Consider the following 20,301-nt stretch of genomic DNA (forward strand, 5'->3'; position numbering starts at 1 on the left):
GGGTTGGGGGTACATCTAACTTCAAATGGTCTGAATAAAATATGCTCTTTGGGCAGTGCTAAAGTCCCCTGGACACAGATTTCACTAGAGATGCTTTCTTCTTTCTCACTAATGACTTGCTGTTCTAGTTGTTAGAATTTCTTACTGAAACCTTTGACAGTCTCAACGAGTTCTTGAAATGCTAGAAGCCCATTAAATTTCTGCTTTTCCAGGAGGGCCTACAGGGTTCTGAAATCCAGTTAAACACCTTATTTTCTGCTACTTGCAGAGTTTGGAGGTGATCTTGATAATACATTTGAGTACAGTGTCCTTGCTTATGCTAAAATAACTTTTTACATCAATATTTCAGTGAGTTTCAGGATTTGAGACATCCATGTTTTGCAGGTAGGAAGCATTCGAATCGACTGATGTGGGACTAATCTTTAAAGCTCCATGAAGCACTAAGGACAGTTCAGCAGATCTGTTTCTGAAACAGGCAAATAAAATATGATAGAATCTTCACAAGCAGTTATGCCTTGGAATTGACATACGCTATATAAGAGACTGCTTCTTTTAATTTCTGTTGTCATCTCTAAAATCAGTCAGCAGATGCCTAGAAGAAGACTAAATAGTCTGCCTTAAACTAAACAATGATTAGGTTTTTCTGCATCTTTTTATACTGACTGGACATACTTTGGACAACCTGAGTTCCTTCAGGCTGAGAGGCCACCTGATACTATTTAATAGTTCTACATCATCTGTTCATTCTTCAGATAAGAATCTGAAACACTTAACATCTCATGATGTACTGAGAATTTAAATTTGATTTCTTCATTTTTTTAAAATAATTTGATTTCCCTTCTCAATTTCCTGAGGTTAAGTGACTCCCTGATACATAATGTACCTTAAAGGGCTATAGACATAACTTTTACAGAGTTTTCTCTAGTTTATCATACAGTTCAGCATATAGTCACAAATAGCCAATCTTGCCAGTATTAGTACATTTTTTGCTTTAAGTTACCACAAGCATTTGGAAATCAAGAAAAATTGAATGGAATGATGGTGTTTACATGGAAGGCGTATGATGAATAAGTCTAGAGATCTAATATGCATTGATGACTAGTTAACAGTATTGTATTGAATATTGGAAATTTGCTAAAAAGAGTATCTTTCAGGTGTTTTCCCCACACACAAAATGGCAACTATGGTGACCAAAGCGATGAGATGTTAATTAGACTGACTATAGTAATTATTTATGTATTTGTACATCAAATCATGTTGTACACCTTAAATATACATAATTTTTATGAAAAAACCCAAAACGTCACACGCCATTGCTGTTCTTTCTGGATTAAGGTGAGATGTTGGGTAAATAGTTCAATTTAATAAAGTAAAAAAAAAATGACCTCGCATACGGACCACTGACCATATGTAATTACTGGGCTTTTTTCAATACCTTTTAACCTAGATCTTCAGTAATATGCCCAAAGTAATATCTGAAGGTCAAAATACCTCTAAGAATTTAATAAGCACAATATTATTTTCAAATTCAAGCATGCCTCACAGTCCATCGCATAGTTTTAATAATTCCCATTGTCTGAGTTGCTGCACAGAGACACTACATTGTTCACAAATAAAACCCACCAGCCACTTCAGCCACAATAGCAGCTAATTTTCCAGACCATGGTTGAACTCATACTTTTGACCTACCCACCTTTATTATATCATTGCTGTCCCACCTCTAGGCTAATCCTAACCTGAATTTGAAAATCCTTGATTTTTCATCTCAAATAGCAAACAAAAACTCTGAAATTTTGTTGCATAAAAACCATATCTGTTATTTCTCTGGCCAGCGTAATCTCTGAGGAGATTTTCCCCTCAGAATAACTTGTGGAAGTTTATATGACTTCCACTTCTTGGTGCTGAGGAGATGATGCCAGGGCAGTTGCAATGGTCGATACTGGGGGACCTTTAGAGAAGGGTGTGAGGACTGACCACATAGGCATTTCAGCTGTCCATCTAAATGGTACATGTGAGATTTGGTCTGTATCGCCATAGTTCTAGGCAGTCTTTAGTCTTCTACTTTTTAGAAAATTTTATCATAGGTATACTGCTCAAGTGTTTCTTTTTTTTTTTTTTCTGAATTCTCATGGGCCCTGTTCTGTTCCTACACAAAAAAAGTATCTACAACCAGTCCATCCTGAAGGAAATCAGTCCTGAATATTCATTGGAAGGACTGATGCTGAAGCTGAATCTCCAATAGTTTGGCCACCCGATACAAAGAACTGACTCATTTGAAAAGACCTTGATGCTGGGAAAGACTGAAGGCAGGAGGAGAAGGGGACGACAGAGGATGAGATGGCTGGATGGCATCACCAACTCAATGGACATGAGTTTGCATAAACTCTGGGAGTTGGTGATGGACAGAGAGGCCTGGCGTGCTGCAGTCTATTGGGGTCGCAAAGAGTCAGACACAACTGAGCGACTAAACTGAACTGAACTGATCTTCCTAATATGAAGGTGTTTATTAATACAAAGAGTGTAATCTTTTCTTTATGTACATAAGTATTTAGAATATGCAAGTCCACCAGAAGTATGTACATTTTTAAAGGTGTTTAAAACAAATTATTTTAAAGCAAAGATTTCAAGAGACCCTAAAGTTTAACTGTTAGATTCTTCCCTTTCCTGAGACTGAGCTCTTTAAGTGGACAGTAGGCGTTTGTTATCAGGCTTTGGCTCAGTGATAAAGAATCCGCCTGCCAATGCAGGAGATGTGGGTTTGATCCCTAGGTCAGGAAGATCCCCTGGAGAAGGAAATGGCTCCCACTCCAGAATTCTTGTCTGGGAAATCCCATGGACAGAGGAGCCTGGTGGACTATAGTCCATGGGATCACAAAGAGTTGGACAGGACTTAGAGACTGAGCATGCACTGCACACATCCTGCAGTGAATTAGATTCTCCCTGTCACCTGAGACTTTGTCCTTTTTGAGAAAGAACATATATGAGGGACAGGAACCTTGCCTTCCTAGGGGAACCAAAAATATTCTCTGTCCACATTAAAAACACACACACACACACACACACACACACAATAAAGCTGAAAGGAAGTGTTTGCCATTTTGTTATTCTGGGAGAGAAAGTGATACTGCACTGTTCTCTGGTATCACCTTATATTTTGTACCTATATAGTAGTATTTGGAGAAGGCAATGGCACCCCACTCCAGTACTCTTGCCTGGAAAATCCCATGGACGGAGGAGCCTGGTAGGCTGCAATCCATGGGGTCGCTCAGAGTCAGACACGACTGAGTGACTTCACTTTCCCTTTTCACTTTCATGCATTGGAGAAGGAAATGGCAACCCACTCCAGTGTTCTTGCCTGGAGAATCTCAGGGACAGAGGAGCCTAGTGGGCTGCCGTCTATGGGGTTGCACAGAGTCGGACACGACTAAAGCTACTTAGCAGCAGTAGCAGCACAGTAGTATTTACTAGGCAGGTTACACGTCTGTCTTTCCATTAGACTGAGCATTTGAGAGGAAGGACCATGGCTTATTTATATTTTTATTTCCCACCGTTCTCAAAATCCTTTGCTCATTAACATATGTTTATTAAATGCACAGCAAAAGAGATACATTGTTTTAATCACTGATAATTTTTCTTAAAGGATAAACACATAGATTGGCTACAGGACAAATCTTAGGATGGCTCAGAGGAAGACTTGGGAGATAATTACTTAGTCATCTCTCTAAGCTAGCGAACTATTCAAATGTACATATAGGTCTGGATGAATATTCTAAATATGAGTATATATTATTGTGGATATGGGAAGTTTAAAAAGAAAAGAACAAGAAGAAGACATAGTCCCTTACCTTTCAGTATTTTATGATGATCTAGGTCATTTGGAGAAATATGTGAAAACCTAAAAAAAAAAAAAATTAGTACCTGATACTGTGTGTGTCTGTGTGCCTCTGTGTGTGAGAGATGCAGACAGAGAGAGAGAGATTGCAAAAGACAGAAAGAGAGTCTTGAGTTTGAGTTTCTCTGAGAAATGGTCACAAACAGATTGGTAACATTTGCTAGCAACATTCATGGTTTCATGAAGAACACAGAGTGATGGCCTGCTAGGGAATCTGTCTTGATCACAATTACACTGTGTGATTATATCAAATGGAAAACACTTATTGCTAAATTGAACGACACCTTTAGTATGGCAAAAAATTATGTCCAAAGACTGGCTTTCAGAGATTAAAATAAGTAGAAGGACAGCAAGTAAAGACAAATGTTGCAAGTCAAGAACACTGTGTATAATGATAACATAGAAGAAAAATCAAATTTGGAAAATGGATCTTGCCCACAACCTAACAACTCTCTTTTATGGGTGATTCCTGGCTTCATGAACATCAACAGTAGTAAATGGAGTGTCAAATATGTCCATCATTCACTTATTTTTCAGTGAGGTGACACAGCTGGACAGTTGGCATCCTATACATGGTGGGAGGCATGCAAGCAGTGTTCCAGAGGGTTGTAGGCATTTTAAGCAACCGTTCTTCACAACTTTCTTCTCTTCCCTCAGCTGCTTAGGGCTCCACACCCAACCCAACCTTGGTGATTTTCCCATTTGTTTTAACTAAAACCAGAGCTTCCCAACCTCCTTACATCATGGCACAGACAGAAAACGGTCATGCTTGTTCTGCATAATGGGGTATAGGTGAGTAAAATAGATGAGGTCTCTCCAGGCCCCAAGTGAAAGCAACAAGTCACAAGTCCATGTACTATGAGGGGATCAATATCTCAGTACTTGAGGGAACTAAACTGACAACTGGATAGAAAGTCCTCACCTAGAGTTTCTTCCCAGGAATATAAAGTTAATACTCTGTGTGTGGTGCATGCTTAATCGCTCAGTCGTGTCCGATTCTGAGACCCCATGGACTGTAGCTCGCCAGGGTCCTCAGTCCATGGTATTGTTCAAGCAAGAATATTGGAGTAGGTTGCCATTTCCTCCTCCAGGGGATCTTCCTGACCCAGGGATTGAACCCACATCTTCTGCGTCTCCTGCATTGGAGGCAGATGCTTTACCACTGAGCCACCAGGGAAATACTCTATATGTGAAAATACTTTAGGTGCTAAAGTATTTTAGCACTAAAACACTAAAGTATTTTAACCCTAAAACACTCTATATGTGAAAATACTTTAGGTGCTATTTGATATAAAAAATCTAGAAATAAAAAAGTACCACAAGCATTAATAAACAAAACAAAAAACCCCACACTATTTGAGTACAGAAATAGTTTTCAAGTAACTTTTTTCTCATTCTCAGTACAAATTTCTCCTAATTTTTGTTCTAATATTTAGTTCAGATTTCACAGCCAAAACTGTCATGAAAAGCTCTTGGAAATCTAAGAAGAGAGGAAAAAAGATGATGAAATAGAAAATAAAGCAAATAAAACAAGGCAAAAGCTGTATTAAAAAGAATGAAACCATGGTGAACATCTGTATTTGCTTTAAAATGTGTGGCCATGTTGTGTACAATTAAATTTGCTTAGGAGATATTTTTCTCTTCTGAAAAGAGAGAAAGCACATTTGGTAAGCAAACCCAAGATGGTGCACTAAAATCAACATGCTTCAGGTCATAGAGAAGTTATTGAGTTGGCCAGAAAATTCGTTTGGGTTTTTCCATAACACCTGATGGAAAAATCCAAGCAAACTTTTTGGCCAACCTAATATAAAGCACCAACCCCCAAAGAAGGTTGACTGAATTTGCTAAGAACATTCTGTATTAGTAGTGGGTTGGGAAACTGTTTCCTTTGGAGGAAAACACTGGAGGATTAAATAGTTTTACATAGACTTTGGGAAGGAACACTGTATGTTCTTTCTACCTTTGCTTGGGTTCAGAAGAAACAAAGATTAAATGGTTGGCAGAGAAATACCACAAACAGGAATAAATAGGCCTTTGGTGGAATTAGCACAGAGGAGGACCAAACAAGGATGATGGCTAAGCCATCACTAAGCCATGAGAGTGAGGATATAATTATAAGCTTAGAAGAAGTAAACAGAAACATTCGGTTTGTAAACAATGATCTAGCCAGTAGAGGCCCTGACATTCCAAATGTCTAAGAACCAAAATAGCTTGAGGACACAGGTCACCAAGGCTGCTAGGGGCTTTGTGCCTTCAACACCCAGACATTCTGGTTGAAAGAAGGGAGGCTGGGGGAGATTTTAAACCATCCCCTTGAATCTGATTATCAGTTTATGAGATGTGTTTTGAAATACATTCTGTATTCGGTTTATAATACATAATATCTGATGATGCGCTCAGTCGGATTTTACTTTTTGTGACCGCATGGACTAGAGCCCGCCAGGCTCCTCTGTCCATGGGATTTTCCCGGCAAGAATACTGGAGTGGGTTGCCAATTCCTCCCACAGGGGATCTTCCCTACCCAGGAATCGAACTCATGTCTCCTGCGTCTCTTGCACTGCAGGCAGATTCTATACCACTGAGCCACCAGGAAAGCCCAAATCTGATTATAATATTATATTAATTTCTTTACACATAGATAAAATGAAAAATTAAGAATTTATGCTGGATACCTTGATACTACCAGGTGTCACCTGGAAATAAAGCTGTATATGTATATACACATATTTAGATTTGGACTACTTTTAGATTTACATAATCAAGATTATGCTCACTTCAGTTTAGTTTAGTTGCTCAGTCGTGTCCAACTCTTTGCAACCCATGGACTACAGCATGCCAGGCCTGTATAGTTAATTCCTGATGTTTAAGTTTTGGAGGGGGTCATCTAAAAATACATATTTTAAATAATTTGTGGTAAATATCTTCCCACATATTTGGAATGAGCATATAGGAAGGAAACTTGTTAAAATACCTCTACAAAATATTTGGAGAACCAAAGGAGGTTAAAGAACAATTAAACTGGCAGATGTCATAATTAATCTGAACTGGAATATCAGAATTTAAAATCACACACTCACTTGAAGTTGAGAGAGAGACTCTTTCTTTCTGTGGTTGGGTCCTGGGTGGTCGGTAAAACCTGAGAGGTGTAGTCAAAAATATAGAAACTGATTAAAATAAGCTTAAAACTTTTACTTTTTTGCCTGTATTGTTTAAATTTAGAGCATTATTTCAAACTAATTCTCTCAAAAGAGTATGAAAAAGGGTGTTAACAGTTTTAGAAATAGTTTATTAACACTTATTTATTGTTCTATCAGCAGGACTGGTATAAAAACGGGCTGTCCAGAGTGGGGTTATCCAAGCTACAGACTTGCTGATTGAGATACATAAAATTGTACTATAGATATAAGGGCTCCATCTAGTGGCAACTCTTCAGAATTGCATACGTATTCCTACAAAGCGTGAGTTTGCGTGAACTCCGGGAGTTCGTGATGGACAGGGAGACCTGGCGCGCTGTGATTCATGGGGTCGCACAGTCGGACACGGCTGAACGACTGAACAGAACTGAACTGAACATGACTAAAAAATTATCCACCACATTATAAAAATAACTTGTTATAAATAATGATGAAGTGAAACATATTTCTAATATATGCATTATTTTTCATCACTTTCTGCCAGGAGAGAGGGAGGGAAAGGAAGGGAATTCCAGGGATGTCTGAAGGGGGCGTGGTCACCAAGAGATGAGGCTGTGTTTGAATCTGGGTCTGATCTCTGCCATCCAATTCCTTCCGTTCCTCTCTATCATCCCCATTCGTTCCCCTTTCTCATTCTTACTCCCCTAATAACATTAATTTCTCCCTTTCATCCAGCCTTTTATTACTCTTCCTCACTTTTCTAGAAACTCTTACTTAAAATACAGCACTCCAGCTCTTCTGAAATACTCTTACCCACTCGCTAGTCTAAAATAATGTTGCTCTCTCGATTAATACTACCCTTTTCATTTTCACTTCATTTTTATTCAAACAGAAATTGGCATTCTTTTCTTCATGTAAATACATAGAGAGTGGGCTATATAAGACCAAGCTGGACAGTTGAAGGCACCCTTCTATCAAAAAAAAATGATTTGAAATTTCCTTCAGGATATACTAATGGCTTCTAGATACAAAATGTCATTAAAAGAAGCCCTACACAGCCTGTTAGCAAGTTCTCCCCATACAAAGAAATTAAAAGGCAGAGACAAAAAAAAAAAAAAAAAAAAAAGGCAGAGGCAGATGGAATAATTAGTATTATTAGTATAAACACAGCAGTAATGAGAAATAGATTTAATGTTTGAGACTGATTGAATTCTGTAATTCAATTTGCTATGAAACCCAAATAGAAACCCAAATGGGAAATACTGTTGTGAGAAAGCTAAGAAAGAAATGCTTTATTTGTAAGGAAAGCAAGATCCTAGGAGGTAATAAAGGAACTCTGGTTAGGAGCTTACCAACCTAGTGTTCTCCTAACAGACATTCCCCGCCCCGCCCCCCGCCAGGGGTTGAATTCCAATTTTTTTTTTGCCCCTACAAACAAAGTACCTAATGAAACTAATAGCAATGGCAGTAGAAATACTTTTCTTTCTGCTTTGAGATCAGCAGGCCAGATTCTGATTTCTATAAAAGTTTGGGAGGGGGCATGTGGTTTTATTAAGGTAATCTCTTTTCTGTGATCTCTGTACACAGTTAATCATGTTAATTTTAAAGCTTTTGCAGTAGCCTGAGAATTCTGGAGTATATGACATTTTGCTTTAAGGATGAAGATAGTGGAATATTCCCATGAAAGGATCCAAAATGCAGTGTGAAAATATTGTTATGCTGAACTATAGCTAAAAGCTGTGGACAGACTTGTCTTTATTCTAGAACAGGCAGCGTTAGGCAGTGGTTTCATTAAATTTTAGAGCTAAAATAGGGTAAATTATAGGGATTCTCTCTTCTCAACTACCTTTCCCTAGCCATCCCTATCACAACTTCTTTTACTACTGCCCACTCTCCAAATTGTAAAGCTTGATAAAGTGATCTACCAAGTCACAGTGTAGAGCTGGAATAACCCTAAATAGGGACCTAAAGCCAGTTCTAAGCATGCACTTTTGTGTCCTTGGTTTACAAAATCACTTGACCTCTCTAGGTCTTGGGCCTCTGGTACAATGTGGAAACAGGGCTTGATTATCTCTAAGGTGCTCTAAGACCAAGACCATGGCTCTATAAGTTCAACCTTTGCATTTATTTCTCTGGGAGATTTCTGGCATCCATCTGCATGCCTTCTTCCAAGGAGAGAAGACCCAAATGAAATCAAAAGGATTGATACAATGTACTCCAATTAAATGGACAAAAGTTGTTTCTTAAACTTTTTGGATGGTGTTTAATGTCCTTAGCTTCCCTGGTATTTCAGCTGGTAAAGAATCCACCTGCAACAGTTTGATTCTGGGGTTGGGAAGATCCCCTGGAGAAGAGATAAGCTACTTACTCTAATATTCATGGGCTTCCCTGGTGGCCCAGACGGTAAAGAATCTGCCTGCACTGTGGGAGACCTGGGTTTGATCCCTGGGTTGGGAAGATCCTCTGGAGGAGGGCATGGCAACCCACTCCAGTATTCTTGCTGGAGGATCCCCATGGACAGAGGAGCCTGGCAGGCTACAGTCCATGCAATAACAAAGAGTCAGATACGACTGAGTGACTAAGCACATCACAAGGTCCTTAGAAAATATAAAAGGGAAATCAAATACAACTGTTGAAACAGCTGCTGCTGCTAAGTCGCGTCAGTCGTGTCCAACTCTGCGTGACCCCATAGACAGCAGCCCACCAGGCTCTCCCGTCCCTGGGATTCTCCAGGCAAGAACACTGGAGTGGGTTGCCATTTCCTTCTCCAATGCATCAAAGTGAAAAGTGAAAGTGAAGTCGCTCAGTCGTATCCGACTCCTAGCGATCCCATGGACTGCAGCGCACCAGGCTCCTCTGTCCGTGGGATTTTCCAGGCAAGAGTACTGGAGTGGGGTACCATTGCCTTCTCCAGTTGAAACACAGCACGAGAACCTAAAAGGTCTTAGAAGAAATGCTGAGGAGGAGAGGAAGATTGGGTTAAAAGGGAGAATTGAAGAAAGAAAAGAATGAATTGAGAAAGTGAACGTTTCATGGTTTAAAGTTGTTATGTAAATTGAACATCAACTTCTTGTTTAATCCAGTAAATGTGTTTATGTGCCAGGCCTATCATCCACTTAATCACTGAACAAATATTTATTGAGCACCTGCTATGCTTCTGACACTCTACAGGCCCTAAGGATACATAGAAAGCAAAACCAGATGTGCCTTCAGTCTAGAATGCCTCTTTTAAGTATTGTCTGATCCTCCCAAGAAGCATCCAGGTGATAAGAGAGGAAAGAACAAAGGTATATCAAACCTCTATGACTGAAGATAGAATGTAATAAGTACTATAAAACCTACAAAAAGTAATATCATGGTATTAATATTAGGGAGAGAGACTTCTTCCAATATAATACTAGGGAAATTTTCATGGTGGTAATCTTTGAACTGGATCCTGAAGGCTGCATATAATTTTGATACTTTACAAAGAGAACGGGGAGAGGAAGACATTTCAATAGAGGGACCATTGTGGGCAAAGGCTGAGATCAGAAAGTACTCAGTGAAAGGTAAAGATTTTAGGTGTCCAAAACACTGGTATAGGGGCTTCCCTGGTGGTCTAGTGGTTAAGACTTTTACCTCCCACTGCAGGGGGCTCAGGTTTGATCTCTGGTCTGGGAATTTAAATCCCACATGCCACATGGTGCAGCCAAAAAAAAGACAATAACAATAACCGCCCCCCCCCCCAAAAAAAACCTGGGGACAAATTCTACCTCAATAAAATTATTAAAAAAATAAAACACTGCATATGCACAGATTGAATGAAGAAAAACAAGTAATTCCTAGATTCAAATAATCAAACTTTTCTTGAAAGAATAAACAGATGTCCACAATATTGTGAATGTCTGATCCTACTTAATGCAAACAGTATTTTCATGGGCTAGTCTGAACAGCACTCAGTAAAATACTTTTCACCTCACTGAAGTAAGTGAGGTAAATAAACATGACATGCAGCCAGCTGAATGAATATTCAACTCATTGCATTTCTCCGTGGGTCATGAGTGATTCTAATATTGATCCTCTGGACTCATGCTTTTTGATGGCCTGTAAGAAGCAGTGGTCATAGAAGGGATCCTTTGGGGACATTAAGCATAGAAGAATCTCTTCAATCAAACACATCAAGCCTTTAAAAATACAGCTTCTATCTCTTTCTTCCATCATGTCAGTGACATACAGGCACAGTGCAGAGCCAGGTTGAAGGATATCATTTTTTCTAATAGTCTCTCTCTTCTCTGGAACAAATTGGTGAAATTTTCTTTCACAGATTCAAAGGATTACAGTTGCTATTTATCTTGTCCAGTAAGGCATCCACTCTTGCCACTTCTAGCCTCTCAAATATTGTCCTAAGTCTTGGGAAATATTCATATAACCTCCCAAAGACGACAGAACCCAGTAGGAAGACCTATTTATAGCTCCACATGTAACCTGCTCAAACCTCAGAGATTTGACTAGATAAGGATGCTGCTTCCTTTTGCAACGCATGGGCTGAGGGCAGGGGCACAGGGACTCACCATATGGCCGTGTACTCTCCTTGATCGGGAAGTTCTCCCATCTTTTCCCTTGATTGTGAGATTCTGTGCAGAGGAGACCATGTTACAGCCCTCGTAGTGCCTGCTATATAGCTGATGCTCAACAAATATTTGTTAACATCACATTTAATGTTTCTGTTATATTCCTCAATAAACTGTCCCTGAATGTTTTGAATTTATGAATGACATACCTTAGGCATCTGAGATTCAGCTACAGTTCTCCTATGGAGGAATTACAGAGTTTGCTGATGAAAGTAAGGCTCTGTACTAAGATGTTTTACTCTAGGTATAGAGTTACTGGACTATTTTTAGGCTGCTTACTCATCCAGTTATTTTGAAGAAGGGGGAAAAAAAAGCTGACACAAATAATACAATTGTGTAACAGGCATAGATTTGAGAAAAAATATACTTTTTCAAAAGTAGAGAAAGATTGGATGATTCATTTAACTTTTCCCCTCAACATCCTTTCCTACACACAGTAAAAGTTACACTAGCTTAAAGAATGAAATATTTTAAAAGCCTCCCCACCCACAGAAAAAGGGATAAGACTTTACCTGCAGAGTCACAGGATTTCACTGCTTTCTACATAAACACTGCTTGAATTTCACAATCTTCTACTCTGAGGTGCTGCTATTAACAAAATACAAAATTAGGCCAAGAAAAGTGAGTTATGCAGCCCAGGAAAATTAGGGGAGGTTGATGTGGCTGTAGAGATAACCTTCTCATCTGTGCCTGCTTTACATCCACGTCTACTTCTTATCTCGTTCAGTGCTCATCGAGTTGTTGCAAAGTAAGAGCTCACTGTTACACATTAAAATCCAACAGAGAAAAAGCTACTAGATAAAATAATGCTTCTAAAGATAGGGCCGGTGAATTATTTTCCTTCTCTGTTTTTCTCTCTTTACTTCCTAAAGAACTGCTCTCAGAGAAGATTATGATAATCAAAAGTTAAAAGCCCAAGGCTTTAATAAAATTCCTAGGTTTTCATTTACCCTCTTTATTCAAAACTTAGAGTGGACTTTCTCCCTCCATTTATCAGAAATCTTTGAATTCTCCAAAGTTAAAATCATGGAGTTTATACTATCACAGGACAGTATTTCCCAATCATTCTCTTGCAGACAGTGTCAAAGGTGAGGACGATTGTAACCTGTCCCCATGACAATCAGCTGGGAGCCTCAGAGAGTGTCCTCAACGTAGTAAAAGCCAACGTTTCAAAAACAGAAGTGGAAACAGTTCTATTGAAGACCTGCCAGCTTCACCCTTGCACACGAGCTTTGTTTGATGCTGTCAGAGACATGATCCATGCTCCACCTTTGAGCCTTGGTTAATGCTACTACACTCGGTTCCTGGATCACCCAAGAAATTTCCTCCCAAACCAGAAGCTGGAACCATTAGTTGATAGTCAGGGGTCTCCAAACAGAACTCTAAGGGGGCCTCTTATCCTTGTGTCAGCAGGACAGAAGCAGTCATCTGCCCTTGGAACGTCGTGGGGAATTGGAGGTATGGATCTATAGCAGCAACAGCAGTGAGGAAGACAGGTCAGTTTTGCATTCTAGAACCAAAAACAACCCCAGAAGGTTCAGAATATAACTAGAAAACTTGATTGTATCTGCCTTAGTTTCATATGGTAGAGTGTTTCAAAAAACATTCTCTGAAGAGTTTAGACCAAATGAGGTTGAAAGGATGCCTTGGAGAGGTGATGACCGGGATCTCCTGTAATATTGACCTACATGCTTTCTTTGTTGCACATTTATTTTTCCACAGCCCACACTCTACTTTCTCACTGTAATGTATACTCAAGGGATGGTTGTGCTGAGAGTGATGGGGGCAATACTCTGGGCCAAGCCAGGATGCTTTTCTGGGTGTATTACTAAGGAAAAAAGTTCATGCAGATTGAAGATTTCCTCACAATTCCCAGATGATCAGGTAACACTAATACAACCAAAAGAGAGGGCACATCACCAACCCAGCGTTTGAACATTTTATTAAGCCTCAGAATGATTTAGCATTTCTGTGAGAGGAAAACTCAACCTTGTTTTCCTTGATACTACATAAAGGACCTGTCTTCTTAACTGATTAGATTTTATTATGTGCATAACTTTTTACTGACCCAGTGTTTCAAAAAACCTGTTATTTGGTCAGTGTATCAGGAATCAGCCAAAGATGTTGATTGAATTTACCAAAGACTTAGAGTGGTGGTCCTCTGCCAACATGGTTTTTCATCTGGTTATGCTGTGGTGCCCTTTGCCAGGTGTGAAGTTGTCAGAATAGACTCTTGATCTGTGTGCCAACAAGGGGCAGAGATTTACTGAGGACAGCATTAAAAGTCAATAGAAAGGCAAGTTGGCAAACACACACTGTTTTCCAAGGCTTTAAATTGTGGTGGAGCTATTAAATCGACTTGGTGATTAAAAGTAAAATGTTTTCCTTCATCAGTCATTTTGCCAAATTCAGATACTTTTCATGTATGAATATATAAAATTAACTTTTTCAAAGTTTTCCTTCCTTTGAATACTCCCTCTCTTTAGCTCACCTATTAAAACATATCTCAGTCCTGCTTCTAATAAGTAATTATATTAGTGATATATGTGGAATCATCTTTAAGGTTAAGAACTAATCAATCCTGATTTGTCACTCTCTCTTTAAAACTGCTTTCCATCCTGAAGGAGGTAATCCAACATTAGGCCCAGATTATTTGACGTCTATATAATTACAGTTCTTATTAACTGGGACACATATATGTGATAGATTTCAATAAGCAATAAATTATCATGATATAAATATTTGTATGTTATACTGACTTTCAATATTTCTTGTCAAAAAGATCCTTATATTTTGAAAGTGTTATGTTTGTTCAGGTAGCTTGTGTTGTCTGGTAAGCTAGAATTATCATAAGAGAGCTTTGGTGACAATGTATGATAAGCCATGTAAATAGTAAAAAAAAAAAGTCCACTAATTTCTATTTGGCTTGCAAAATCTGCAACAATTCTACTAGTAATTTTCAGTGCTTATTCTTTTCACCTAATACTTTTCTCATTCCCTCCCATTATGTCTTACTCATGTCAGGTATAAGACAGCTTTCTCAGCAGAAAGATCCTAATAAAAATCAAAGACCAAGGTGAGTCTATTGGAGTCACATGAATTCCACTCCCTTTTTTGTGGCTGTTGATTTTTCTTTTTTAAAGGGACACCCTTAACTTTTGCTTGTTCTTTTTTGTTAGCATAAACCAGATGCTAATTCAAACAGCAAAGCCAGTCCTTCCAAAAAAACCAATACCACAAATTTGTGTATTATTGGTTTTGGTCACCCATGGAATCAATAAGACTCTTCCCCCGTAAGTGATCAATGATTTTTTTCAGTCAACCTAAAAAAAAATACCTCTTTTCATTATTACCTGCCTTTTTTCAGTATGCAGCATGGCAGTACAATTGACAATGAGGTGCTTTGCACATCAGCTTCATTTCCAGTTGGTCAGGGGTCCCTTTTTTCTTTTTCTCATTTCCTGAGAACAGGAAGGAGTAAAGCATGGCCCAAGACAGTGTTGTCTGTCACATCAGGAGTGGCAGAGGGTTTACTAGATCATGGTTCTCTCCACTTGGCCTCAGAAACATCTCCTGAGACCCTGTGTTTGATGCGGAAACCTGACATAAGGAAAAAAGACTTGGGAAGTCCTTTATCTGGCTCTTCTCCCAATTATCCCATGAAAGATAAACAAAACTAATGGGGTGACTGGAGCTGCTTCATGGCTACCAAACTACACCCATGAGCTTGTTTCTCCTTTAAGTGATCTTGGGAAGACAGTGAGGGCCTCGATCTTGACTACTGATGATCATCCTAATATAGCGGCTGGTATGGTAGTTTGGTGTGAGTTTTTGGCAAAGAAAAAATTAGGCTCTGAAGACATTTCTCATCAGAAATTGTCAATATATTAAAATGCATTTAAAAGTTACTTCTGGGAAGCATATTAAATAGGCCAATCATTTAATCATTTGCTAAATATCAAAGCCTATAAAATCATAGTTTAATGTCACCCTGACATAAAGCAACATCAAAATTAGTGCATCATCTATAAAGTGAAGTATCATTTGCCTTCAAGTGACAAATTCTATTGCCAAAAAAATACCACTGTACTTCTAATAAGTGACACTCATTTTAATAGACCCTACAAAAATACAATATTTTCAATGTCCCCCATAAAACAGTTAACTTACAAATATTACTCTCAGAGCTTTGGTGACATCAATATATGATACTGTTGTGAAAATCGTAACAAAATATTTGGAACACTGGCATGTAAAGTAAATTCATTATATATATTTAAAAAAAGAGAGCTATGTCAAAATATGAGAGAGAATGCATATAACCAACTCTGGGAAATTATTCTGGAATGTGAAATTAATATTTTAATCAAATGAATGACTAATACATAAAAGAAACAGTTTTAAAGGGTTATAAAATGGATTTTGATCATTTGTAAAGGAAAACAGTTCCAATGTAAAAATAACTAATTCTATATTAATGATGCTCATCTTTCTCTTCAGTGAGACAGAATTTAAGATTATATGTACTTTGCAACTTTTGGGGGAAAAAAGATATTTTCTCTACTTTGCCCTCCAAGGTGGGCATGGAAATTAGTAATACAGATAGACCATGGCTCTGAGAAATTATATTTGAAGTTTCATATTTAAATACCAAAGTTTATTTTATCACCCCCATAACTTTCTAACAAGTCTTTCTTAATGATAAATTTTATCAATACCCCAAACTCATTTAAAATGATTTAAAAGTAGCAAATTGGATAAAGCAACACACAAATAAATTCCACATTTACAAGTAAAGAAATCACAGGGCTACAGTTTATAATCAACATAAACTTGAAAGAAATAAAGCAACACCTTGCTGCCACCCATCATTCACTGCTTACATTTGTGGTGAAAAAGATTTATCTACAATGACCTTTAGTCTGTTTCTTAACTCTGTCTGTATTGTAATTAGCTAAAGGCATTGAATAAATTAGGTTGTTCTATCTTTTATTCAGGTCCCAGAGGTAAATGGCTAACTGATGAAATATTTCACTCTGTGTTATGAGAATTTAGCAAATGAATATGGAACCAAATATAAACACTTTATACCATATGTACAGTTACTTTCATAAGGCATTATCTTGTAATTTTTATTGAAAAAGATTCAATATAGTAAAGTCTTATTTTAAGATATATTTTCTTTCTCAATCCGAGATGTTTAATTTATGAAAATATTGTTTTTTTCTCTATATTCTTTTTGTTTATATGCCAACATATACTTTGTGCTAGAAATATTTTATGGGAATTACAATTCTTTATATTTGTATTTTCTATATAAAGGCATATACAATTTTGAGGCAGTGTTTCTGATGGAGAGCAGAATTCATAAAGAGCTTGTGTGTGCTTCCGTGCTCCGAATTATATGAAATCCACTTTGAGAAGAAACTTATTCAATTAAAAAAAAAAACAAAATCAAAACTAAAACTGCACCAATGCACAGCCAGAGGCTGACAATTAAAACTAATACATAACCACATGAACATCATATTTATATAGTTAACATTTTTAAGGATGATCAGTGCTAACATTATAGTATTATACATTTGGCACTAATGTTTGCCATTGGTCCAGCAATTGGCAAAATTTGTTTCTATGTATAAATTTATTTGAACATTAGGTCTGGCTAGACGTATCTTCACTATTTATAAAAAATATTTAGACAGTAAGCTCACGTTGAATAACTAGGTCTACTGTGTTCTGGAAACTCTTCAGTAGTAATACAGCTTTTTCGTGTTCCATATGTACAAAACTATGTCCATTGGCCTGTAAACACACAAATAAAACAGGGTCATCAATGCAAGGTACTTGTTTATCACATTGTTGTTGTCTCTAATAATAAGATTCAAGAGAGTATGAGCAACCAAAAGTCACGTGTTTTTAAACTTCACACCAGAATTGTAACTATGGAAACAACTAATTAATTTCACCCAGTTTCAACTCAATTTATTAATTCAACAAATACTTATCAATTATCTAGTATATCCTACTTATGATTGTCCTAGTATAATGCTAGTTCAGTTCAGTTCAGTTCAGTTGCTCAGTCATGTCCGACTCTTTGCAACCCCATGAATTGCAGCATGCCAGGCATCCCTGTCCATCACCAACTCCCGGAGTTCACTCAAACTCATGTCCATCGAGTTGGTGATGCCATCCAGCCACCTAATCCTCTGTCATCCCCTTCTCCTCCTGCCCCCAATCCCTCCCAGCATCAGAGTCTTTTCCAATGAGTCAACTCTTCGCATGAGGTGGCCAAAGTATTGGAGTTTCAGCTTCAGCCTCAGTCCTTCCAATGAACACCCAGGACTGATCTCCTTTAGGATAGACTGGTTGGATCTCCTTGCATTCCAAGGGGCTCTCTAGAGTCTTCTCCAACACCACAGTTCAAAAGCATCAATTCTTCGGTGCTCAGCTTTCTTTATAGTCCAACTCTCACATCCGTACATGACTACTGGAAAAACCATAGCCTTGACTATATGGACCTTTGTTGGCAAGGTAATATCTCTGCTTTTCAATATGCTATCTAGGTTGGTCATAACTTTCCTTCCAAGGAGTAATCGTCTTTTAATTTCATGGCTGCAATCACCATCTGCAGTGATTTTGGAGCCCCCCAAAATAAAGTCTGACACTGTTTCCACCGTTTCCCCATCTATTTCCCATGAAGTGATGGGACCAGATGCCATAATCTTATAGCCACTAAGCAAATCACAGAGAAACACTAGTAAGTACTACACAGATACACTTGAAACATGATAGTTATTTTGTTCTTGTTCTGATTTATTTTGTTTTTTGCAGGAACTCTGTTGATGTGGTTTAGAAGTGTTCACAGGACCATTTTTGCCATATAATCACTGATATATAGAAAGCTGAGCACTGAAGAATTGATGCTTTTGAACTGTGGTGTTGGGGAAGACTCTTGAGAGTCCCTTGGACTGCAGAGATCCAACCAGTCAATCCTAAAGTCCTGAATATTCACTGGAAGGACTGATGCTGAAGCTGAAACTCTAATCCTTTGGCCACCTGATGTAAAGAACTGACTCACTGGACAAGACCCTGATGCTGGGAAAGATTGAAGGGGAGAGTAGGGGATGACAGAGGATGAGAAGGTTGGATGACATCACCGACATGATGGACATGAGTTTGAACAAGCTCCAGGAGTTGGTGATGGACAGGGAAGCCTCGCGTCTTGCAGTCCATGGGGTTGCAAAGAGTCAGACACGACTGAGTAACTGAACTGAACTGATAAACCCACCAACTCTGTCAAATGCTTCACTTGTGTAAAACAAAACATATGGTATGGTTAAATATTATTTTGACTCACTGAAAAGTTCTTAATTTAAACATTTTAATATTAAAAAGATAATTTCTATTTCCCTCATTGTTAAAGGCAAATATATTCATTATTTCTATCAGTGGTTCTCAATCCCATTCAGAAATGAATAAATTTCTGGGTGATCTAGGCTAGTTTTGTTATTTTTATAAATGAAAGAGTTACACCTCAGAGAGGTTAAGCAACATGCCTGAGGTCACACAGCTAAACTAGGGCTGAATCATCTGATACTATAATATTCCTTCTTATTATTTCTTGCAATACTTTACTGAAATAGTAACACTACACTTGCTCCCAGTGATTTGAACTGCTATTTCATTGATGATGATAAATTAACCAACATTTTATCCTTAAAATAGTTGCTATCTTATCTCCTACTGCAATTTTTTTTACACCAATTTTCCACTTCTTTATTTTCAATTTATGCAGAATCTCAAATAAGAGAAGTGGCTTTGGCAAGGAAGGAATGTTGAAGTCAAGGGAAACTGTGGTGATGCCTAGTACATCATGGTTTCAAAGCTATAATTCTCATTCAGATTCCTAACAGGTTTAATCTAACTTGAGAACTTGTAAGAATAACACTTTGTCCTAAATTAGAATCTAAAGAAATGCTGAATCTTTCATTCTTATAGTTTTAATTTTTAACTCTGGCTTAATTGTTGTTGTTGTAATTACATGTGAACCATCTCAAAGTAGAAAGACTAAGTGAGTCCGTCTGCTAGGGCAGTGAGACCTGAAAGGGAACATTAAAAAGGAGAAAACTTTTAGGCGTCTGATTGGATAAGGGCATAAGAAATAAATGAAAAATCAAATTATGATGCCGTTAACAGAAAATGGAAATTTCAGAGAAGCAGCTGGCTTAGTCAGGAAAACAACAGAATTTGTGGTACTGGCGACACATGCAAGGAAATGTTAATCATACATTTAGAAATAAAAGACTGGAGTTCAGGAAGGAGGTCAGAGTGGCCCTTTAGTAACAGGCATTAGGTTAGGGTTACACAGCTAAACTAGGGCTTAATCATCTGATACTATAATATTCCTTCTTATTATTTCTTGCTGAGAGAATTACTAGAAAATAAGTTTAAAAGGGAGCATTGTGAAAGAAGGAAAATCTAGGGAGGGGAGCAGGATTGGCCGTAGCTTTGGATTCAAGGAGCAGAACTGAAAGACAGTGTTTGTTGTTGACCTTGTTGTTCTTGCTCTGTTGCTAAGTCATGTTCGACTCCTTGTGATCCCATGGATCTGGGCATCTAGGTAAATCTGTCTTAAGTGAGGGAGGGAAAAGTGAAAGAGGGC

General features: G+C 38.0%; 1 protein-coding gene across 1 annotated transcript in view; it reads right to left on the bottom strand.

Moving 5' to 3' along the window:
* Nucleotides 1-16,919: 16,919 nt before the first annotated feature.
* Nucleotides 16,920-20,301, bottom strand: part of LRRC7 (leucine rich repeat containing 7) — a 386,330-nt gene continuing 382,948 nt past the window's right edge. Inside the window, exon 25 of the mRNA XM_010848760.1 lies at nucleotides 16,920-17,441. Coding sequence (XP_010847062.1) covers nucleotides 17,334-17,441 — 108 coding nt within the window. The 3' untranslated portion in view covers nucleotides 16,920-17,333. The remainder of the gene's footprint in view (nucleotides 17,442-20,301) is intronic.

Source organism: Bison bison, unplaced genomic scaffold, assembly GCF_000754665.1.
Source record: "Bison bison bison isolate TAMUID 2011002044 unplaced genomic scaffold, Bison_UMD1.0 scf7180017864271, whole genome shotgun sequence".
Lineage (NCBI taxonomy): Eukaryota > Metazoa > Chordata > Mammalia > Artiodactyla > Bovidae > Bison > Bison bison.